Genomic DNA, 25,669 nt, shown 5'->3' with positions numbered 1-25,669 from the left:
GATCCCAAAGACATGCCCGAAATTCCTGAGGTCGTTGCTCGACACTCTTTACACATCAGCAAAAACATCAGGCCAGTGAGGCAAAAACACCGCACATTTTTTGTCGAGTAAAGAACAACCATCGACCAAGAGATCGACAGATTACTCGAGGCCGGTTTCATCGAGCCGGTACAATTCCCCACATGGATCTCGAATATGGTCATAGTCAAGAAGAGTAATGGGAAGCGGAGAATGTGCATCGATTACTCAGATGTGAATAAGGCCTGTCCTAAAGACTTTTACCCACTTCCAAACATCGATCAACTCATTGATGCGACAACGGTAAATGAACTCCTCTCTTTTATGGATGCCTTTTTGGGGTACAACTAGATTAAAATGGACTCACAAGATTGGCAGCAGAATGCATTCATCACACACCAGGGAGTCTTCGGCTACCAAGTGATGCCTTTCGGTTTAATCAATGCGGGGGCCACTTTTTAACAGATGATGGATAAAATATTCGCCTCACAGATCGGGAGAAACATGCTGATATACGTTGATGACTTGATTACAAAGTCGAAGCTTTCCTCCGACCATGTGTCGGACCTTCGCGAAATATTTGAAAACGCAAGGAAAAATAATATGCAGTTGAACCCAACTAAATGTTCATTCGGTCTTACTGCGGGGAAATTCCTCGGCTTTTTAGTTACCCGAAGAGGTATCGAAGCAGATTCATCTCAGACAAAAGCAATCTTGGAAATGGAGAATCCGAAATCCGTTAAGGATCTACAGAAACTAACTAGTTGTATCGCTGCACTCCGAAGGTTTATTCCCCAATCGTCAAAAAGATGCCTCCCCTTTTTCTCAGCAATGAAATAACTTCCAAGTCCTCGCACTTCGAGTGGAGCGATGAGTGTGAAAAGAACTTCTCTGAGCTAAAAGCATTCCTAATAAATCCACCCATCCTCACTCAGCCTCTACCAGGCGAGCCGTTGATAATATATCTCTCGGCCTCCGACGAAACCGTCGCGACAGTACTAGTTCGGGTCGACGAGGGAAAAGAAATCCCAGTGTACTACATTAGTCACTCTCTCCGGGATGCGAAGGTCAGGTACCCGCAGGTAGAGAAGCTAGTCTACGCCCTAGTTGTTGCCAGTCAAAAATTACGACACTACTTCCAGGCAAGGGAGATTCATGTGCTCACGAACCAACCCCTAAAGAGGATCCTCCACAATCCCAACATGACGGGTAGACGTGTTGCGTGGACCATTGAATTGAGTCAATTCTACATCGAGTATAGACCTCGAACTGGGATCAAGGCCTAGGTCCTTTCGTACTTCGTTGCCAAATGTCAGTTCCAAGCTAAAGCCCAGGATCCTGACGAAAATCATTTAAGACCATGGTTGTTATTTGTCAACGGATCCTCGACTGCTGAATCTGGAGGAGCGGGAATTATCTTAATCATCCAGGAGGGGTTCAAAGTCTAACAAGCTCTAAAATTTGAGTTCCCAGCTACAAACAATGTCGTCGAATATGAGGCACTCATCGCCGGCTTAAAACTGGCGGCAGACCTCGAGGCCGAGATTATTGACATATTCAGAGATTCACAACTAGTCTCCAAACAGATAAGCGGGGAGTTCAAAGCACACAATGAAAAAATGGCTCAATACCTGGCACGAACACAAAAACTAATCAAAAAGTTCTCTTCATGGAAGCTCTCGAATGTTGATAGAGAAGAAAACCAGTGGGCGGATTCCCTGGCCAAGTTAGCATCCTCCAATTTGCCTGTCAATCTCGATCCGATATATGTCGACGTCTTAACGGCCCCGACCATCGATGAATTTTCCATCAACCAGATCCAGGATAGCCCCAACTGGCGAAAGCCATTCCTCAACTATATTATCGACAATAAACTCCTTGAAGGGAAAAGCAAAGCTCGCTCACTCATGTTCAAGGCAAGAAACTACTGTGTAATCGGTCCGTCGCTGTATCGACGCGCTCTATCTGAACCTCTGCTCCGATGTTTGACATCAGAGGAAACTCACCAAGCGATGATCGAAGTACACACAGGCATCTGTGGTGAACACCTTGGGGGAAAGAACCTAGCCCTTAAGATCATCAGACAAGGACTATATTGGCCCACAATTCGTAAAGATTGTGAGAAATATGTTAGAAAATGTCAAGCATGTCAACTACATGGAAGCGTAAACCATCAACCCACGACTGAGCTCAACTCGATTCTCGCCCTCATGCCCCTTCTTCTAGTGGAGAATAGACATCGTAGGGCCCTTTCCAAAGCCTAAAAATCAGTGCCAGTATATCATGGTCGCGGTGGATTATGCAACAAAATGGGTCGAGGTGAAACACCTTTTCAATATTAGAGAGAAATAAATGATTGAGTTTTTCATGGAGTATGTGGTATTTAGATTTGGAATCCTAAGGATTTTAGTTTCAGACAATGGCATGCAATTTGTGGGAGCAGAATTTGAGAAAGCTTTAGAAGAGTTGAAAATCCAACACATCAAGGCCTCGGTTGCGTATCCACGGGCCAATGGCCTTGCAGAGGTGACGAATAGAACCATCCTACAAGGATTAAAGAAAAGAATTGAAGAAATTCCCCGCGGCTGGGTTGATGAGCTCCAAACGTGTTGTTGTCCTACAGAACGACCCCCCGAAGCGCAACAGGCGAAACTCCTTTCCGCCTCGCGTACAGCGTCGATGCCGTCTTTCCCGTCGAGATAAGTCTAATTTCCCCAAGGGTCGAAGCCTTCGACCCTTATCTCACGCTCGAGGGCTTGCGCTTTCACAATAATTTGCTTGAAGAAACAAGAGAAGAATCTCGACTCCGCATGATCGCACAGCAGGAAAAGATTGCAAAATACTTCAACAAAAAAGTCAAAAACAAGCGCTTTATGGTTGGAGACCTCATCCTTCGAGATTCCGCTGCATCGGAGCCCACTGTTTCAGGAAAACTTAAGCCAACGTGGGAGGGGCCTTACCGAGTGTCGAAGGTTGTCAGTGCAGGAACCTATGAGCTCTCACACCTCGATGGTCAACCAATTAAGAACGCCTAGAATGGCATTCACCTCAAGAAATTTTATCAGTGATTAGCTTTTATGTGTAATGTTTGAAACCTTAAGGCTACAACTGTCATACCAAAAATAAACCCTCGATGCAATGAGGGTCGTTATGAGATCCTTAATGAAAGCTTCTAAGTTATTTTACTAAGCAACATGCTTCGTTATTCTCCTACTCTATCCTGTTTAAAAAAAATCACTAAGAAATGATCCAGATTATGAATAATAAATGTTTCTTCCATGTGTAAGTTACTTGTACATTCCAGTTAAATACTACACAAACAAACTCAAGGACGGACGAGGTTGTAATGAACTCCAAAAGCACCAAGTAATTGAAAAGTTTCACGCTTATGTTCCTGTCACAGCAAAAATCAGGAATCAACGTAAAGTTCTCGGGATATTACCGATAGAAAAAATGTCAACTTGCTAGTGGAACAAACCAACCCCTTAAGAATTTGACTCAACCTTCTCGCACAGTAAATTGCAAAATATTTAAACGAACAAGTTTATAACTAAATAAGTCAACAGAAAATCAGTGAGATTAAAACAAACATCCTGAATGTCTAAGGCCGAAAGACCTCCAAAAATACGTCACACAAAGCACCATCAAAACATAACTGCCAAAGTATCATCAAAGGATATTATAATTCAAAGGATAGTAGCAGAAATCTAAAACTTGTACATCATTCACGGGGCATTCCCCGCCTTCAAGGATTCTTAGCTGGATCACTGGGTTGAGAAGCCGCGAGGTCATGAATATAATCCTCAAAAGTATGCCCCGTGGTTTCGAACCCCGCCCATTGCATCCTAGCGACACAACGCCCATAACCGTCTCCAAGGGCGTTTGTGATATCCTCGACCCCTTTCTGAACTTCCGCCTTCAGGGCAGTATTTTCTTCAACAATCAACCTGTACGATGAATTCATACCATCGACGTGGCGCTCTCAACCTTCACACTTCTCTTTCAGGCCGTCACGCTTCTTCTCAACTTCACGAAGCTTTCCCTCGAGCTCCGACATCTTCGTATTCATTGACTGCCCCATAACATCCATCTCACTAACTCTCTTTGACAACGCAGTGTTCGCGTTAGCCAAATCAGCTGATCTTTTCTCCAAATCGGAACAACTGACACCAAGTCTATTCTTCTCTTCCTTAAGAGCGGTTACCTCAGCTTGCAACTTCGCCAAAGCTTCCTCATTTCCATCAGCTTTGAATTCTTCCACAATATGCATGAAATCTGCGAGGAACTGTCACAATCCAAAAATACAAACGTCAAGAACAAACAAATAAAATTAAATCAATAAAGCTCGGAAATAGATACAAGAAAATGAAGTACACATACCCGTCCAGCTCAGCTCTTACATCGATCTGCGAGGTCATCCCTGCGTCGGCCGTCGTAGGTAACCGCGTCTTGGGGAAGATTAAAAAGTTGAAAGGCCCTCAATGGCACAGTGGCCCCTCCAGTCCAATGCTCGCTAGGCTGGATTTCAACTCTAACCGGCTCTTTCCTAGATCGAGGCCCGACGGTATTGGTCATTAAAACCTTGTTGCCAACCAAGGTTATGGTTTTATTCACCGCGCTGCCCGCTGCAACCGGCTCCGCCAAATCACCACCATCAGCATTTACAGCTTCCATCTCCCGACGACTCCTCTTATGAGGGTTCAAATCAGCCGCCTCCACATCCATCACAGTTTTTTCAGGATCCTCCACAACTTTATTTCCTTGATCATCCAACAACTCTATTGACACAGAATGGCCAGCACCTGATGCTCCAACCCTCGAGGAACCGGGTCGCGATGTATCGATATTCTTCCTCGACGCCCGCTGTACGAGCAGTAATATGGCCTTGTCCATCTCCCCACGAATCCCGCTGTTTAGAATTTTCTTCAAAGAAGCCCCAGCCACTAAAACAAGACAAAAGAAAAGGAAAGCTCAGTACAATTTAAGTAAGGAAAACAAATATCGACATAAAGACATCTAAAAAAAGAAAGAATATACGACATAGAGCTAAAGGAATGACTAATCATTAAAAATTCCCCCTACAATCGTGCATTTCCAGAAAATTAAGTTCCTTCAATTGCAGGTGGGTATACACCGACCTCAGCCCTTGAAACCCATTCAAATAACTCGTCTCACATTTTTTCAGATTATTCAGATAATCGATAGTAAGCCGATTAACCCTCCCACAAGGCTTCACAAACTCCAAATCAGGACCCTCGACATATAGCCACTTAGAGTGATACCCAAAATTGGAAAATCGCACATTAACAATCTTAACCCTCTTATAAGGACAATCAAAATAAACATGTGCGTCGTGATAGCAAACCGCGTATATCGAGAAAAATAGCTTAAACGACGGTACCACATTCGTATCATAACATAGAGCAACAAACCCGCTGAGTTGAGCAACAGAGTTGGGTGTTAACTGACTGATTCCACAACCAATGGCCTCGAACATCGCCAGGAAGAAAGGATGCATAGGCAAACGGAGCCCGAAGTGGAACATAATCATCGGTATCCCATGCATCCCAAATTCCGGCATCATCCACACTCGCTCGTCGGCCGTTGACACCCGATATCGATACCCGTTCGATAGATCCACATATGACTTTAACTTACCTACTAGCGGGTCATTGGTAATATAATGACTCAAATACTTCAAATTAGGCCTATCCCCAAACTCCTTCATACCAAGTCGAAGACTCTCCTCGACAATTCGATTCCTAGTCTCTAATGTTCGTGGGCTCAGAGGGGGTGAAGGAAGTGAACCCACAGGAACATCTTTTAAAAAGTCATCCTCATTTAAAATATCGAAAGAACCACATTGGGCCAAATCAGGAATCTCCAAATTATTCAAGTTAAGAGCAGATTCTTGATCGCCCTCCTCTAAAGGTCTCTTGCCAGGATCTCGATTAGATACGGAGTGCAAAGAAGAGGAACTCGATTGTTCCATAATGTAAGAACGAGTGAATAAAACAAGAAATAACACAGAAGAACAACATAATTACGGAAAGAAGTGCAAGTGAAAGTAAAAGAAGAAAACTTACACGGTAAATCAAGAACCATGTATGTGGAAGTAGCCAACTCCGGGAACCGTTGCGTTTTTATCAAAAGGGATAGCAGCCGAACAGCCACCTCCAATCAACGCCACCCAAAAATGAAGAAAGAGAGGCAAACAACAAAAAAACAAACAAATACTTATACATTCAAAAAAAATGTGTGCCATACTCACAAATAAATGAGGCAAATTTATTTCAACATTTTTCTGACCTTGGAATTATATTGTCCTTATTTTTATCATTTTTACACCCTTATTCTCATCATTGCTCTAGTTTTGTTCAGATACCCGCATTATCCCCGATAACCAAGGTGCAAAAACTTGAAACAACTCAACAAATCTAAAGATATTGCTCAAATTAGGAGGGGGACAAATGTTGGCCCAAGAAAACACGACGCAAAAGAGTTGCAATTGGGATAATTAAGGAATATAATGTAAAGCCTAAGAAGGCTCATCTTGTAAGATATAGCCCATTTGGGACTTGATATAAATATAAGACAACAATCTCTTGTTGACAAATTAAGTAAAGAGATCACCTACTTAAAAGATTAGTCTTATTTATTAATAATAATATTGAGGCATATCAATACCCTTAATAAAACCAATATTCAAAACTACAAATATAAGAAAAAATAAATTTTCTTGAGGAAGATAAATTAATAAATTTGACTTGCAATAAAAAGAATAAAAATAACAAAAGCGTGTATAATTTTTAAAAGAAGAAAAAAGAAACAACAGAAGGGGTAGGGGCCTCGGGGGTGTAGGAGATATATCATCCGGTCCCGACCAGAATTTGTGTCCTCTGTACAATTCCTTTTCCCTCTGCACTTCCTATCTCCTGTATTCTTATTTTGTATCTCTACGTATATTATTTTCATCATCCTCTTTCTCTATTCTATACGTGGAGATACAAATATATATATTACATGCATTAACACAAATTTATGAACAAGGCTGAGTTTAGGCGCCAGAAATAAAATATTCGATTCGTTTCGATCCGATTAACATAATTTAGGCTATGCCATCAGGTGGTTCGACCTGTGCTAGTCCCGGTGGTGCAGCAACAGCTCATCGTCGCCGCGTGGTTGATTTTATACCCAATACGGAGAACGAAGGCGTTGCATCATCTGACGACGAAGGTGACAGCACCACCACCAAAAATAGTAGTAATGCGGTGGCATTTGTGTTTTTAGATGACATGATCATTAGAATTTTCAAGTTTTTCAAATCCAGGAAGAACATGTTCGGAGTATTGATTTTGATGCTTGTGGTTTCCATGTTTCTCAAGTTTTCTTTAATGCTTTCTAATGCTCGTTACGATTCCGAGATTAATAGTGGCGGTGGTGGTGGGAGATTAAATAAATATTTCACATTGGCTAAACCTTCCCATCAAACTCAACTTATCATGGCTGCTCAACGTAACCACCAACAAGACTTATCTTCCATGCCTAAACCTGTTTTAGAAAAATACCCCGTAAGTTTTCTCGTTATTTTAAGTACTTTCGAGGCTTTTTATTGAGCAGCAAGTTTTAGGAAATTGCGATATTATTATGCATTCTTGCATTAGATGTTAGACACAAGAATTTGCAATGATTTTGATACTTTTCAATTTCATCTCTTCAATTTGTATGCGTTGTTTCTACCATTCAACGTTTTCACTTTTCTGGATGAGAAACAACAAGTTAACTCACTCTCCACGCTTTCTCCAATTTTGAGATGACCGATACATTAGTTGTAGAACATTGTCTGGATGCTCTAGCTGTTCATTCCCACAAAAATCAGAATTCAGTGCAATTCCCATTAAAAAAAATCCGAATTTTTGGATAATTATTGTGGTAGAGAATGCCCTATGGTTTAGATTATTGTCTTTTGCTTTAGGATGTACGTTTGATTTAATTATTTTGGTTTGTACAGATTTCAGAAATATGGAGAAAGCCATCCAGTGAGGACTACTATCAGTGTATTGGTCGGCCAAAAAATCGAATAAGTATAGTTAGCTAGCTGCACCTTTTTTATGTGTTCCTGCTAGAAAACTATATTTTGCTTGACAAAATTTTCTTGATGTTTTCTGTACGTGCAGGTTCACCGACGAATGGTTATCTTCTCGTTCATGCAAATGGTGGACTAAATCAAATGAGAACAGGCGTATGTTACCACAGTTCAGATGAACCTTTAAGAGTTAATTGCTCTAGTTTCCATGGAAGTAGTTTCTAGTTTCTCATTTTTCTTTATGAAATCAAATGCAGATATCTGACATGGTTGCAGTTGCAAAGTTAATGAATGCAACTCTTGTTCTTCCTTATCTTGATCACGAATCCTTCTGGTCAGATACTAGGTATAAAGCCTTCCTACTCATGTTGCTGCTGAATTATATCTTTGCTAGATAATTTAAGCTTATCAAATTATCAATGTTTTTTTCTAGTGAATTCAAGGATATTTTCGATTGGAAGCATTTCATTGAAGTTCTGAAAGATGATGTTGACATAGTCGAGTCACTGCCACCAGAATATGCAGCAATTAAACCTTTCGAAAAGACTCCTATATCCTGGTCCAAGGTCTGGCCAATAGTTTGGATCTCTATGCACACTACTTCCACATGACCCTTTTGCATGTTTGTGTTATTATTTGTTTAGGACTAAAGCCTAGATGCATGTTCCATTGTCAGGCAAGCTACTACAGAGAGGAGATGGCTTCATTGTTGAAAGAGCATAAAGTGGTTCAGTTTACCCATACAGACTCGAGACTTGCCAACAATGCCCTTGCAGGCTCTATACAAAAGCTTAGGTGTCATGCCAATTACGAGGCTACTCGTTACACAGAAGAGATTGAGGAGCTTGGAAAGAAATTTGTTAATAGACTTAAAAATAAAGGCGAGCCCTATATTGCCCTTCATTTAAGGTAATTGCATACAACATAGGACTGATAATTGTGATATAGATTAATGTTTATGGAAAATTTATACACTAAATTTTTAAATTATCGAAAATTTTCAATTTTTGACCCCAGTAACTTCAATTTCTGGCTACGCCCCTGCTTGCAGATATGAGAAAGACATGCTTGCCTTCACAGGCTGCAGTCACAATCACACAGCCGCTGAGGTGGAGGAACTTCGCATAATGAGGTATAATGTTCAGCACTGGAAAGAAAAAGAGATTGATGGTAATGAAAAAAGACTACAGGGAGGATGCCCTATGTCTCCAAGAGAAGCTGCTCTGTTTCTCAAGGCCATGGGTTATCCAGCCTCCACAAACATATACATAGTTGCAGGTGAAATTTATGGTCACAACAGCATGGATGCCTTCGAATCAGAATTTCCAAATGTGTTCACACACAAAACTCTTGCCACTAAGGAAGAATTGGAGCCCTTTCAACAATATCAGAATCGCCTAGCAGCTTTGGATTATATTGTTGCCCTTGAAAGTGACGTCTTTGTATACACATATGATGGAAATATGGCAAAAGCAGTGCAAGGGCACAGGAGGTTTGAAGGTTTCAGAAAGACTATCAACCCAGATAGGTTTGTTGCTTTTTCCAAATTTTGTTTTTGTATTTTGAAAGATTGTGTTAAAGCTCGAATATCATCTTTTTGCCCTTTGTGCATTGCAGATTGGAACTCGTAAAAGTAATAGATAAACTGGATGCTGGTACTATCAGTTGGGAAAAATTTTCTTCAAAGGTGAAGAGGCTGCATGCCGACAGGCTCGGAGCCCCATACCTTAGATTGGCTGGTGAAACACCAAAAGAAGAAGAAAATTTCTATGCAAACCCCTTGCCTGGTTGTGTTTGTGATAGATCTCAGCAGAAACTCGGTAGACAACATCTAGAGCATAGACGTAAACTAAGGGCTGCTACAAAAAGTTAAAAGGTTTGTATAAAAATTTTATAGGAACTTTGGCATCTGCAAGAGACTTTTGGACCATTAAGATATACTACGAATTTGGAAGATGGCAGTCTTGTGGTAAGTTGTTACTTTTAAGTTGCTCGGTAAGGAGATAATTGTTAATTTGGTCGAACATAACCAAAATATATACTTCTGCAGATAGATATGCGAGAGGTCTTTGACTTGTTCAATTGGTTGTCCAGCTGGGCCTTCTACTACATGTTCTGTAAGAGCTGACATGTTACCTAGTGGTTATCTGATAAGACCTTGTGATGGTGGCGACTCTATCATTAACATCGTTGATCGAGATATTTGTAGTTGAGCCTGACATTGTTCAGTTGAGCTGAAATTAGCTCCTTCACAACCCTAGTTGTAATGCATTGTCAGTTGTTACTCATATGACCAACATATGACTTAATCCTGTGGAAAAATTTAGGAAGAGAAACGAAGAGTAGCAGATATGATTTTGATGTTAGTTCAAGACTCGTAATTTATAGAAGTCCTAGTTTCTACTGTAATCTAGGTGTGTAATATTGTATATGTGTAATCATATGACTTGAACTTACTTTCAAATCTTACTAACTTCTTTTTAGACATGTTTAGTCAGAATAATTGATCCACTAAATATGTATCTAGTTATAATTAGGTTTGGGTATGATGAGCCGCTTCTATTCATTAGTATTTTTTAGGAACACTTGTTAAATTTAGGCTTGTGGAGAATATGAGAATACTCTGCACAGTGTCAGGAAGGCTTAGCGAAAAATGAGAAAGAAAGGATCAGGTAAGATTTTTGAAGTTTCATAAAATAAGCCATGTTTCCTAATGAGTAGTGATCTTTCAGGGAACTGTAGTCTCTAGGATGATCCAAGTTGGAAATGCTGTCCAGCAGGTTGTATTTGCACATTTTAGGGTCTGTGTGATTGTGGAAGTCTTTCAGCAGGTTGTTTATTTTTTATATCTCACTACTTGTTACACCAATACCATCATCTTGAAAGCTTCCCATTTTAAATGTTTCATATAATTCTGGGAACGTGTTGATTAATATCTTTACGTGTATTGAATTTCTTTATATGTTTGTCCACTTTAGATTGAGGGGAGGTTGCAGGGACAGCAATGCAGTAGTTTGACATTTGAATGAGTATTCAGTACAGCGCTTTTCTGAAGTTCAAATATGTCTAAAGATACACCCGTCTTCTGAAGTCTGACCTTGATTACATATTTCAGAAACTAAGGCAAGTTACTGGCCCCTATTTGATTTTTTTACTATTACTAATTAATCGTTAGTTACCATATAATATTTGTGCAACTGGTTGCTAGCTTACAATGTTAACTGTACTAGTTACCGCTGTTACATGTTTTGATTTAGTATTATTATTATTCAGCAACAAGAGCACTGGGACAGAAGACCTGACCCTTGAAATGCCTCAATGACAGGTTACCTGACAAGCCTCTAGAACAGTAACGGTAGAAATTTAGAAATGAAGCTGTGACAAATGTGCTTTCGTGATTGTAATGTATTTCAAGTTTTATTTGTTCATGTTAAAAAAGGGTGATAGAAGGAAAAGAGACATCTGTTAAAAGGGCATTTCTATACAAGTGTTCCTGTATGTGAGTTCATCTTAAGCAATACCATAGCATAGTTACATACCCAGCAATTCATAGCATAGTTACATACTCAATGGACAACAATCAGATTGCATATGCTAATGTAAAAAATGTCCAGTTGGACGGAACCAGAATGGCGTTGAACGAAATACAACCTACATTCATGAACATCCATGTACTATAATTTTTACTCTACTTCCTTCTACCATTTTTATAATTTAAACAAGAATTTAATATTACTAAATTTCCAAATGAATCTTCATTTTTACTATCTGATGTACATATAATAATTGAAAATGATGCAAGTACGCGAGAAAATCATTGGTATAAAGAATCTCCCCCTTTATATATTCCTCAACAGAGGGACACGATACAAGGAGGCCAGCAACCCTGAGGTTGGGGGGAAAGAATGATCAGCACTATTCAACTATAGAATCAATATACAGTAAGATTCAGACAATTATCTCTACTAATAAACCAAATTCTGCCAAGTGGCCTTTCTTTTCCCTCAATTTTGTCGTAATTACAATGATTACTATGATTGAGCGTGAATTTAATTTGATTAATCATATTTACAAGCAGCTTCAGTTTCTCCTTCATGTTCTGCATCTCCTGTAGTGTCACTTGTTTCAGCAGGTTTGTCCACATTGCTAGTAGAGCTTGAAGTTTCACCCCCTACAGATGGGTGACATGAAGGGGAAGAAACATCAGAATCTTCTGCTTCTGGTATTCCTTCAATATTACTTTGCACTACATCAATTGAGTGATCAGTGGATGATGGAGACCCGTCTGTCTTATTGGCTGAAGAATCTGGGGAAGTACTTGGGGCAACAGATTCTGTAACTGCATCATTCTTTTCAACAGACTCTGAAACTGAATTAGGTGGATCAGTTTTGGCAGCTGTGTTGGACAATTCAGCAGAATTGACAGTTGCAGAGGATAACTCAGGAGAATCTAGATTTGGATCAGTTGGTTTATGGGAATCAGAACTTTCTCTCCATTCTACCCATTCAGATGGCTTTTCAATTTCAGTGGCCCCTGATTCTCCCACCTCTTTGGACGGATTTCCGAGTGAGGAACTTTCCGAGGACGTGTTCTGTATAGGTACCTCAGATGTTCCGGAAGCTTCCAGATTATCACCACTAACTTTCTCATCGACTATCCTGTCAGTAACATCAGTCTCCTCAGTACTTGGCAAAGGTGAAGCAGTAACAGCAGCTGTGCCCTCATTATTCTTTATCTCATCCTCCAAAGCAAACCAATTGGAATTTGTAAAGAGGGATCCACTGAAAAATATTATGCAAAAATATAGAATGTAATGACTAGGCGGCAGCAATATCAGAAGGTTTACGGAGTATCAAGGTTTAAACAAGCAACCTTGTAATACAGTAAGAAAGTTTACGTAAGTCACATTTAGCGTCTACATGAATAAATTACCTTTCCTGCTCATCTCCTAGCCGAAGGGATGATATTACGACTTCAGCAGATTCATCATCAAAGTAGACATCCTGCCAAAATCATAATGCAAGAGTTCCATGCATAAACATTTGCAGTCAGGACAGGAGTACATGAACACATGTACATCCCATTTTTAGAAGTTTGAACCCATTTATTCTAACAATAGCTAAACCTCTCATGGCCATGGGTCTTACTTTACATCGACCCCGCGTAATTAATGTGACCACTACTGACAGGAGATACAAAAATATCGGAAGGGTCTACTTGGGTAATATATGAAATGCCAAATAAACATCGAAAGGGTCTACTTGGTTAACATCTGCAATGCCAAATATTAACTAATAGTATATTTTATTGAAAACAGAATGCACTGAATCATTCCTCTGTATTTTCGTATACCCCGTGCACATTGCCTACAAATTCTCACATGTAATCTATTTTTGTCACCATGTTAAACTGAACCCATAATAAAGAAATTATCTAGAGCTTCCTGTTTTCCCGTGCATGGTAACCTATGTGCTAGTGTGATTAGCAATAGACTGCATCTAGGTCTCTGATATAACTATTTCCCTACATCCTTAAAGGAGCTTAGGCTAGGTTGTTGATTAAAATAGCTTTTCATTTTTACGCGCACACACATTTTAATAATAGCATGCAATGACAATTTGTCACTGAAGACTAACTTAAACATACCTTGTCATCACGTTCCAATGAGCCGTGACCCTACACCAGAAGAATAAATGTATAATAAGGGTGTGATCTATGAGGAATCTTTAACATTAATCAGTCCACATTAACATTATAGATGACATACAAATGAAACTTTAACGATGAGAAGTGGCTTGGGTCAAGAAGAAAAATAGAGGAAGTGAATAATTATTAATATATCACCAGGAGGATGTTCATCACATTATAACAATAATCATTGATGGCACAGGTATCATGAGGCAAAAAGGACATGATAAATACTTGCACCTACTAAAACCTCATAACTTTCGATTCCATTGCAGTAGAAGAGATCATCCGATTTGTGAACTAATAAATAGATATAGAAGCAAATTTAAAAAACATGTATAGCAGCTTCACCAATACCTCTTCATTGTTATCATTGTTATAATTGCCATATCTAAAAGCTTGGCTAAGATTGTTTGCTAGAGCCGCAACATCGTAATCTCTATCTTGATAATCATCATCGTCACTGTCCCTGGTCCTGTCCTGTAGAGACGTGGGCCTCCTGTTGTAATCAGTGACAACATCACATCACATCAAAACAATAATAACGAAAGACATTCGAGTCAATGAGCGGCCAATAAATGAGCAAAGTAGATTGCTTGCATGATTCCTCAAAATTGTCTTCAATTATAAACAATATGACAAATTAAGCAAATCAAAGTCACGAATCTCTCCAAATATAAACATATCTATAAAGAATCACTCAAACCTCAAAATTTGTGACAAAAGAAAATACTGTCATAATACATTAAATCAATGCCATTCTGTAAACATCACTTAACGATAAAGGAACAACTGAAATTAGGTACCCACCCACAAGCCCATTGATAGACATTTTCTAATGTGTTGCGCCTGTGTAGAATATCGGCATACCAATCTGACCATTCATTAGTTTCCTGTTAAAGAGAAAAGCTTTTAAAGCTCAGAAGCTTCCTTCCAGCAACATAAGAACAGAAAAGGACAAGCAAACTAAAACATCGACAAAAGTAAAAGTTCTGTTTTTGTTTTAGCACATACAACATAAAATAATGCTTCAAGTAATATGGAGAAAACATGTACACTAACCCATAAAATAATGCTGATACATTAAGACGCATACGTGTCGCAGAATAGAGAAACAAATACAAAAATGATCGTTTAATCCTTATGAATTTTATAAACTAAAGAACAAACAAAACACAATAATTAATGTCCAGTTGTCATTGCAAACAGTTAAAATGAAACTTGTAACAGTCCCCCATGAACGATTCCTTTAAACTGCCACGCCACAGAGAAGAAATGTGCACAAGAAAGTCCAGATAACCAAAATGTTTACATTTTCATATTATAGTGAATCAACAGTTCAAAGTACTCTTAGTTTCAATATTCTACTTCCATAAAAATCCTAAAGATGATCCCCAACGATCTTATACACAATAGCCTAAGAGCACCTTCATCAAATTTAAAGATGCATACAGAATAAAAGCAAAAATGCTACTCCCTCCGTCCCACTTGATTCTTAAAAGGTGGACATGGAGCTTTGGGAGAGTGAAGAAAAGGAAAGAAAATGGAGGTGAAGTGACCTACTAACATTAGTAAAAATATATGTATACTATAAAATGGAGTAAGAATGTTAAGAAATGAATGCGATCCTTCAAAAAGAAAAATGTTAAGAAATGAAGTGGAGGGAAGATACATAAAATTTGCATAGTGATTCATGAAAATGACAAGGATGACAACCGAGTCTTGAGAAAAAACCTGCAGAAAAGTCTGAATGTCACTGTTACTTCCCATTTGAACAAGTTTGTTTGATATGCGAGTAACATGTCCAATATTTCCTAATCTGGGATGAGATCTCCCTTCAGCAGGAACAGTTGGCTGCAAGACCCGTTCAATCTCAAACTTTCCATATAGAATAAAGATACACACTTTGAGGTATGCATCACAGCACAGACACATATAAAGTTCACAGAAAAGTAATGCAAAAAAACTGAAGAAGCGTTCATTACAATTTAATTAAAGAGAAATATATAGTTGTTACGTCTTTAGTCACCAAAACAGATCAATACCTTGTTCATATCTGTGGTCAGTGTTGAATTCTTCTCGGCTTCAAGAATTTTTCCAACAAGATTACAGTCATGGAGGAGATGCTTAATAAGTAGAGTGTTTTTGCTTTCTAACCAACACAAAATTATCTCTTCTACATGGTGATGCAGGAAGTTATTGTATGGATACCTAGAGTCATAATGAAACCAATTAAGCTATCAGCCATAACTCCGTTTCCACAATCAGGTTAACAGATGATGTAGAGGCCCTTACTCAAAAAATAGTTCTAAAATACGCTTAATCGCACCAAGACGCATCAGTTCTTTTTCTGCAGCTTCACTACTGACAGTCACTAGGACAGATATGAATTCTACAATCTGAAAATTCAAATACAAATGAAGGAGATATATATAACTTATTATAAACATAACAGCCATTATACAGTAAGCGAATTTTATTCTTTCATATTCTGGTTGCAGAACCACAAGCCCTGCCCTAACAATGTGGAGACAATAACGACCAAGTACAGTGGAAAATCCAGTAGTAAACTAAAGGTTGTAAAGGATATCCGATTATCCGTGCAGTTGCAATTGAACCAAAGACCTATGACTTATATATAGGGAAAAATATCAAGTCGGTGACTCGTTTCGTCCAAATATATCAAGTATGTCGTTACTTTCCAGTTTGACTCAATTTGATCATTAATTTGAAATTTTGTATCAAATAAATCATCTTCCGATGACTAAATCGATACAAAATTTTAACTTTTAAATAACTAAATTGATACAAAATTTCAAACTGGTAACCAAATTGAGTCAAACTGGAAAGTAATGACCTATTTGATACATTTGGATGAAATGAGTGATCAGTTTGATATTTTCCCCTATATATATATATAATTTTTTTATATAAAACACATAATATAAACTAATATATACATATATAATTTTTTTTATATATAACACATAATATAAACTAATAGAAACCAATATTAGAATAGAAACTAGAAACCAAATAATTTTTTTTTAAATTACTTCGAAATATAACACATATGGTATGCAAATCGATTGTTGAGAGATGGAGAAAAATACAGTGAAGTCGGATTTAAAAAAGAATTTACCGTTTGACAAGAAAAATCAAATTAAAAACAGAGGGGAAAAACTGAGATTTGTGTGTGGGAGAGTGCAGATTAGTTGTGTGTGGTGCTTTTAGGCGACCATTAGATTAGATTGATCTAATGGCTTAGATTAGTTTCTAGTTTTCATTTTAAATTTAGTTTCTATTTGATCATGGCACCTGTTCCCTGACAATCGTGTGTTAGATAAGCTTTATCTAATATATTACTCCAGGGGCGTCAGATCTATATTTCAAGGGTCCAGATTTAAGGAAATTTTTTTAGCATTCCGCGGATATTTTCCGTGGAAGGGCTATTTCCCTTTCCGCGGAAAATATCCGCGGAACGGAGAAAAGCCCTTCCGCGGAAAATATCCGCGGAATGCTAAAAAAATTTCCCTCAATCTGGACCCTTGAAATATTGATCTAAGGGTTCTAGAACAATGTGTTAGATAGCTTATCTAGCACACGATTGTTAGGGATTAGCACCCTTTGATCATTTGCCTATATATATGTATATATTGCTTCTAGCACCACTTCCCATTAGGCATATTCATTACTCTCAATTACTCTGACTAGAAAGTATCCCCGTCAACAGTATACATAAATCTCCTTACTTTTTATCATACAAAGCTTACCTTCAGACGATGCTTTCCAAGCGGTGGATGCAGCTTTCCATATGATGTTGTCAACACATTTTCCTCCGATGAAACATCCAGAAGCTTGAGGAGTTCACCTGCAAGGTGAACTAGGACTAAGAATGGAAACGATTGAAGCTGAGAGAAAATAATTTAGGAGGAAAAAAATTTTGTCACAAGAATTTAACAACCCAATAACTTGTTGTGAGCTCCAGAATAGGTGGTTGGAGTGATTAATCATCAAACAATGAAATAACAGTAAAGAGAGTTTATTTTTAAAAACAAAATACAGAAAACAGGTTTACCATTGACTTCTGAGTTATTAATTAGTAAAAGTTACATACCGGCTAATGAACTATAAAGCATCTTACAAGGTCAACCTACCTAAGCTTTCCAGCATGCCTTCAACTGTCTCGGGATTGGAATTTATTACAGATCCACGATTTATTTGGCGATTATATAAATAATATGTCCCCAGTGAAAGCCTCTTGGGATCCAACAACGACATACAGACAGACAACGAATATACCAAAACAGATTTAGGCCGTGAGTCCTCTAAAGCATGGCGGAATAATTGTCCAATGAAACTGTGGAAACAGAAAGAGGCCAGATGCTTACAAAAAAATTAAAAAATGGTTACAAAATTAGCTACGTAGTATCAGCCGGATATTAAGGAGATTAATGCTACCTTGGGCCAGAGATTTTTGCAGCTAGACCAGGGGGAGCATAGCGAGTTAAAGCACAAAGTGTCTCTGCTGCATTAGCATGCACTTCAGGGCAATCCTGTGACATCACATGCAAAAGTTTGTTAAAGAGCCCAACCAATTACACACTTCATAGACCTATAACCTTAAAGAAGATAACTGTTCTCGAGTATGGTTTCTGGCATCTAAAGTCAGAACCTATATGTCAAAATTTGCAGATAAGTTATATTTTGGTATCAGACAACAAAAGAGGCAACTAAAATGAGCAAATTCTAATGGAAGTGGATGATTAACTTAAGGTATAAAAAATAAAACTGACTAAAATATTTATCAATGTGGCAACGATCTGAATTTACAATGCGTGGGATACATACATAAAAATGGTGGGGGTGCCAAACTTAACAAAAACATGCTCAAAGATCAACTTACTGACGAGCTGAACTTATCGGCAACCATTTCTAGTACGTCTGTCTCTTCTAACCACTGCATTGATTCCATGTAGTTGGTAAAAAGATGATCATCAGCACCTATCAACCGAACTAAAACCTGTCACGAGATGTATTAGTATGCAGTCGTGCCCTGCAGGTAGGCAGTGGGAAAGTTACTAGATAACAAACCTCCATGATTGATGTAATTCCAATTAGATCAACCAGTTTCTTTATAATGTCCCGACGAGCCTACGTAATCAAATGCATGAGACATCAACATGCAACCTCTTAGCATATTAAATTATAGTCTTTAGAAGCAAAAACCAAATATCATATACATAAACAGTTGGTAACAGAAGCATCAACTCCGCACATTAGAAAAGTTAATTTATTAGCTGATGAATGTCAACAAGTGATAAAATGAGAACAAATTAGCTTAACTGCAGTGACTAGTCAATAACTGGCATCGAGTACAAATAGAAGTATAGATTGACATTTTTCTGGAGTAAATGGAAAATCTTTATACCAAATTTATTTAGATTAAACAAAGTAAAAGATCATATACTCAGTAGCAAAGTACATATAATTATACACCATTAATCTTGAAATCATACCAAAAGACAAAAAAGACATATCAAAGTAACAGAATAAAGATATGGACTTACTCGTATATGATTCATTAAAGGAACAGTCTTCCGCAGCAATAGGCATACAACGACCTAGCATGCCAAACAACCATGCTAAATATGAGAGCAGATATAACTATTGCCTTGCAGATGGATAATATGAGAAGCAAAAATTAAGCTCCTCTGTTTTGACTTTCAACCAATACATGAATGATCTACAAGATATACTACGATCAATCTTTTAGTCACCAGAGTAATAAAAGAAACCTTGCTGAAGTAGCCGGCGAGAAGAGTACTATGCGAGTGTTCTGGTTCTAAGAAGGAGAACAGCAAGTTCATCAACTATAAAGACGATATTGAAAACATGTTCATTAGATCTATATAGTTAGGTTAACATTGTGACTATAAATATAGAAATTTAAGATTTTGCTTTTACCCCCTCATCCTCGACCAGTGCTTTGAGTATGATATCAACTTCACAAGTAAAAATTTCACAAGAAATGAAAGGAAACCTGTTTTTATATTTATTTAGTCAGTAACTGAACGTATCTACTAGGCATAGTAATTAAACCACTAATATGCTTTACAATATAACGCCTTAAGTACTCACAACGGGAGCATTTATGAGAATGTTTATATTAAATGATAGACACCTACTTAAAAGTGCGCCTTTTTTCGGCATCCTCCGGAGCCTCTTCAACTATGTAACGGATGAGTTGTTCGATCTGAGTTCTTTCTCGCAAACTGTAAAAAGCAGAGAAAGAAAATCATACACAGAAGTTTACAAACTAGTTTTTCAAAGGACCCAAAGCGTCTAAATCTAGATTTTGTTTCAAATCCCACATCGAAGGTATCATCCAGTTAAACAGTGGTTGTTACTTTCATACAGGCTATATAATATCAAAAGCTGACATGCTGACAGCATATCTATGCTAATCTAAGAACAAGATAAAAAAGATCCACCTGCAAGATAAAACCCCCGATAATTCAACAGCTAAAAATCTTGAGATGCTTAGCAGAGGAAGTAGGCAAAGAGTTCAAATAAAAATTTGTCAGTGCAGTTTTAGAAAGAAAGCAAGTGACACATGATCTGCTCTGGTCAAGAGTCCAGATGAATCTGGCCAGCTCACTATAGAATCTTTTTCCTTTTTAACACACTTAAATGAATAATTTTATTATAAAAAAAAATATTTATCACGATACAGTAAAGTCCTGGATACAGTTTATACCCGTAGCGCGCATATTGACTGAAAAGTTGATGGAACTAAACAGGTCATACTAAACTGCAATAGTTAAGTGGATAAATTATATTTTTTGTAAAAATTACATTACACCATCAAATTTACAGTCTCCTTGCAATATATTTCGTGATAAAAATATAAATTAATATTGACAGATTCTGTATCAATTACGATAGCTTACAAATTAATAAGACGGCTATTAATAGCTTTGCACTCTTGTATTATTTCATCCTCGTCTAGAAGCTCGTCCAATGTAAAGTTTTCTTTATCCAAGATCGTGTCCACCTGTGACCATATAAAGCGGAACTGTAAGCATTTAGTGCTTCCTTCAAACAATTACACAAAAGGTAACATATTTAATAGTCTTACAAATGGCAAGTTAAGTACAAAATTACAAACGATTCAAGTTATTGGCCGGTCCTTAAATTTAGGATAACCCTGTGAAAAGTGCACGTGTAATGTACAAAAATGCACGAGTGATGTAATCAATATATTGCAATATTTAGAATAATTAGAAATTATAATCTTCATTTTAAAAACAATCAAAATGTTTTAAAAAAGCCCAATATCTCACTGATGTCATCTATTTTTTTTAATATTTAACATAGATTTATCGGGTAAATAGAAATTTATAAAATACTTCCATAAAAATCATTATAAAATATTTAATTAGGTATAGAAGTTTACTCAATGAATGAAGTCAAGATTGTGTATGAAGTAAAGTGGTAGACAAGTAGTGAAATATACTCTTTATTAATAAGGGAAACACCCTTTCGGTGGAACACAATATTACTGAAGTACCAAATTACCAAATTTTGGTTATAATAAATTTCACTCCGAACTTAGGATCAATTCCCTATAACTACATAATCATGCAAGATTTGATTATTTTATGTCACTTTTTATATTTCAACCAAGTTCTAATCCTTGTAACTATATAATAAAATTTCACTTCTTTGATTTCATTCCAAGTTCTATTCTCTATAACTACATTATCAAATGATATTTATCTATCATATACATTTTCATCATAATTTCAAATTCAACTATCGACAATACATTATTCTTATAATGACATTTAATCTCAAGGTTAACTTTTGTTTTTTTATGGAAGTCAAGAGCTCGAACCACTACACCGACACACACACTAATCTCGAGGTTATCAGCTAGCTCTAATAAGAGGTAAATGTTAATATGATCGAGGGAGAAGGGTAGGGGAGAGCATGGGCTCTGTTTTCAGCTAAAACCGGGACCGCAACCATATATATTCGGTTTCTAAAATCCAAAACCACAACCGCCGGTTCGGATTCGGTTTCGGTTTAAAAAACATCGGGTTCGGTTGTAATCGGTTCGGTTCCGGTTACAAAACCGATTAAATATGAAATTAAATAATATTAAATTGTAGTTTAACACAAATAACCCGAAGAACCTAACCACTTACATCCTGTCATTTCATTTTACAGCTTTGGCAATCAAAATACAATCGGAAAACAATATAAAAGGAATGCATATAAGCCTAGTTAGTAAACTAGTATAAAAGAAATCACAGTTTTCATTAAATTCCACATTTCTTAGGGGATCTATGAAACAGGGGAGAACATACGGGAGACGCTGTGGACAAGCCGGTCATACGCCAGAACATTGTTTTCCAATTGAATCCACCACAAATTATGCTCTTTTGTATATCTTACTTGGAAGAGATTGGATCGACTGGAGAGGGGGAGAGAGAGAGAGAGAGATTTAAGAGAGAGGGAGGGGGGAGAAGAGAGAGGGAGGGGGAGAGGGAGAGAGAGAGAGAGAGAGAGAGAGAGAGAGAGAGAGAGAGAGAGAGAGAGAGAGAGAGCGATGTATGTGTGCGTGGGTAACCCAGGGCGGGAGGGACGACGCTGAGGGGTGAGTGATTGTGCTGACAGACAGTTATTATTGTGTTGTGTATACGCCCAATCTACTAGAGAAAAATTGACAGATATAACCGGGTTTTTTTAATTACGGAAAATAAATTGACAAGTGACTTGAACTATTCGTGTTTTATTCGATAGGTCCTTCAACAAAAAATTCCGTAAATCGGATCCTTTAATTTTTAAATTTTTTTGGATCAAGTCCTTCCGTTAAAAGACATGACAGTGAATTTGATTAAAATTAAACAAAAAAATAAAATTAAGACATAAAAAATAACATCACATGCCATGCACATGACTTTTAAAATATTATATTGTAACTTAAAATTAATATAATGTTAAAATCAATATAAATTTTTAACCTAAAAATTTATTATTTTTATTAATTAATTTAATTTAGTTTATACTAAAATGTGAGGTCTAACATAAATGAATCTATTCCAATTACCTAAAATTCATATACTATTATTATAAGTGAAATGATATGTATAATTTCAATGAAAAAATAGTTTTAAAAATTTGAGATATCTTTAAATAAACAATTAAAATACATTTAATTATAATAGGATTTATAAATCAGTTAAGTGTCAAAGTTCAATTAACCAAAAATTACAATAAAATTCTAATTGTAAAAAAAATGAACTAAAGTATTAATATTAAAATATGAGTAATATCCTACCAATCGTTGTTTTAATAATATAATATAGATGTGTTATATCATTATTAAATTTTAAATAACCATATATCATTAGACGCATTATATTGATTTAATTTCAAATTTAAAATCATAACTATCTAGATTTTTTAACCCGTTCACAGTATGAAATCCATTTATGTCATTAACTTGATAAATACATATATATTGTATTTTATTATCTTTTATAGTTTATTTGTTTCATAATAAAAATAAATGTTATATAAAAATAAAATCTTAATATTAAAAACAGCTCGCACTGATAATATGTTATGTGTATGTATATGGATAGTGGATTCTGTTAACGTTTGTATATAAACTAGTATGTCTTTTTTTATTTAATTATGTTTTTCTGTCAATTTACACGTCAGCTAACGATGTTTTAAAGTTAACTGTCACGTCAGCAAGATTCTAACGGCGTTAGAATATTTTTAATCAAATGTCCTGATCAAAAAAAATTGAAAGTTAAAGGACCCGATTTACGGAATTTTTTGTTCAGGGACCTATCGACTAAAAGAGGAATAGTTCAGGGACGAATCATTTAATTTTCCCTTTTAATTATTAACAAATATGACCCCTTTTGAGAAATTGGCCAATTATGTCTGTTACAATACAAACTTGGTGGATGCGTATTCCGTAAATCTGCTTATCTTTGTTGCTGCTAGAGCCGGCCAAACGAACGGTTTGGCTCGGCCCGACCGGGAACCGGCTCGCCTGAAAATCGCGTAAGTCGGCTCGTTACGTGCCGATTCAGAATTCGGCACAAACTGTCTGTACAAACGAACCGAGCACGAGTTGAAATCTGGGAGACCGTGACCGGCCCGGCACGGCCCGCTAAACCGGAACGAATCAGCCGGAACCGAACCGTCCGGCACGGCCCGACAACCGGCCCGCGAATCACGAGTTATTCCCCCGCCAATTGATTGTTCGGCCCGATTCGGCCGACCACCTTTCTCCAACGTTAACCTGCAGCTCTTTCTCCAACGTTAACCTGCAGCTCTCCAACGTTCACCTGCTGCAACTGCAAGACCTCCTCCAAGGCTCCAACGGTTACCTCTTTATTGTCTATAAATAAAGTCTACCTCACTGTGTAGCTCTCACTCACTATCAATCTTTCAATCTCTCTCACTCACTCGATTTATCTCTGTTCTCTCAAGCTCTCTGCTCACAAATCACAATACACACTCACATCACATCACAAGTCACAGCCTCACACAACACAGACACAGGTCACTTACACGGTTCAGGCGAAGCTACACGGTTTTTTCGGTTTTTTCGAACAAATCCGGCAACACTGCAACAAATTAAATTCCGGCGAGTTCAATTTTATTTTTCTGAACAATGGAAGAAGGAAGGGGTACTATTTCTTCTCAGGGATCGAGTCAAACAACTTCTATGCGACCTCCTCGACCGGAAGTTGGTAAAATTCTTCCTCAGTTTTTTTGATATAATGTTCATATTCGTGTTCTTAAATTTTCATTTTTTTTATGAAAAAATTCTACCTCACTGCATTTTCGAATGATGTATAATTTTTTTTTTATGTTTTTTGTATATATTCGAATGCTGTATAATTTTTTTATGTTTTTTATGTTAATTTTGTATATATTCGAATGTTGTATATTATTAATTTTGTATATGTTCGAATTTTGCAGGGCCCTCTTGTACGTCTACGAGACATTCCTCGCACGTTTGGAATTATTTTTCGAGACAGGCAGTACCGGAAGATCCCAACAAATTTAAATGCTTTTGTTTACTTTGTATTCAAAGCGGCCGAAATCAATCCCCGTTTCTTCACTCTAAAGGTGCCGGCACAGGTACACTTGATCGACACTTGAAAACGCATCACGGAATTTCGAAACAAAGTCACGAAAGTGGAGAAGCACGCGGGGAATCACCGCAACAAACACAAATTGGTGGTTTTGTGACATCGTCTCCCGGTGGAGGTATGCCTTTCCACTATAGTCGAGATAAAATGATCGAATCTTTTGCTACTTATGTTACACTAGACGAGTTACCTTTTTCTCACGGTGAAAGTCCTATTTTAGAGCACATGATGAAAGAATCAATAAACCCGGCTTTTAAAAGAATTCCTAGGAACACGCTTAAACGTCACACACAAAAACAATATTATAGTCAACGTGCGCAATTAATTGAATTTTTTCGTGATTATGATGGCATGGTTTCTTTAACTAGTGATTGTTGGAGTTCGAGTTGCGGTGAGCCATATATTTGTGTTACCGTGCATTGGATTGATTCTGATTATTTTTTACAAAAACGAATAATTGCCTTCGATGTTATGGACGAGCAACACACGGGTTATAACTATGAGTTCGATGAGGATTTTTCAATACTAACATGGTGGAAGAATCACGAGAACCAATTTCCGGTATTAGCTAAAATTGCAAGGGACATTTTAGTAGTTCCCGCCTCTACCATTGCTTCCGAGTCTGCTTTTAGTGCCGGTAGAAGAGTATTGGACGAGAAAAGATCAAGTCTTGCACCGGATGTGGTC

At 37.4% G+C, this 25,669-nt stretch overlaps 3 protein-coding genes across 3 annotated transcripts; 2 read left to right on the top strand and 1 right to left on the bottom strand.

Annotated features, from left to right (window-relative positions):
• The first annotated feature begins 1,637 nt into the window (after window positions 1-1,637).
• On the top strand, window positions 1,638-2,282 carry LOC141665053 (uncharacterized). Its single transcript, XM_074471034.1, has one exon. It carries the CDS (start codon window positions 1,638-1,640, stop codon window positions 2,280-2,282), a length of 645 nt encoding a protein of 214 aa, XP_074327135.1.
• Window positions 2,283-6,846: 4,564 nt separating this feature from the next.
• On the top strand, window positions 6,847-10,589 carry LOC141664413 (O-fucosyltransferase 19-like). Its single transcript, XM_074470355.1, has 9 exons — window positions 6,847-7,589; window positions 8,030-8,102; window positions 8,196-8,260; window positions 8,362-8,450; window positions 8,538-8,670; window positions 8,781-9,013; window positions 9,156-9,632; window positions 9,722-10,073; window positions 10,155-10,589. Exons 1-8 carry the CDS (start codon window positions 7,134-7,136, stop codon window positions 9,975-9,977), a joined length of 1,782 nt encoding a protein of 593 aa, XP_074326456.1. The 5' UTR covers window positions 6,847-7,133; the 3' UTR covers window positions 9,978-10,073; window positions 10,155-10,589.
• A 1,338-nt stretch (window positions 10,590-11,927) lies between these two features.
• Window positions 11,928-22,498, bottom strand: LOC141664412 (uncharacterized). The gene is made up of 19 exons (XM_074470353.1): window positions 22,169-22,498; window positions 20,747-20,850; window positions 19,982-20,068; window positions 19,761-19,836; window positions 19,592-19,666; window positions 19,364-19,417; window positions 18,888-18,947; window positions 18,700-18,816; window positions 18,255-18,349; window positions 17,951-18,153; window positions 17,567-17,664; window positions 16,089-16,192; window positions 15,839-16,004; window positions 15,528-15,647; window positions 14,604-14,686; window positions 14,151-14,292; window positions 13,752-13,781; window positions 13,038-13,108; window positions 11,928-12,886 (listed from the first exon to the last, which is right to left on the bottom strand). The coding sequence occupies exons 1-19, from the start codon at window positions 22,205-22,207 to the stop codon at window positions 12,163-12,165; spliced, it is 2,448 nt and encodes an 815-aa protein (XP_074326454.1). The 5' UTR covers window positions 22,208-22,498; the 3' UTR covers window positions 11,928-12,162.
• Window positions 22,499-25,669: the final 3,171 nt, after the last annotated feature.

Source organism: Apium graveolens, chromosome 6 (assembly GCF_009905375.1).
Source record: "Apium graveolens cultivar Ventura chromosome 6, ASM990537v1, whole genome shotgun sequence".
In the NCBI taxonomy this organism is placed as follows: Eukaryota; Viridiplantae; Streptophyta; class Magnoliopsida; order Apiales; family Apiaceae; genus Apium; species Apium graveolens.
The sequence above is the reverse complement of the archived record's forward strand: the minus strand, read 5'-3'. Positions and strand labels throughout refer to the sequence as shown.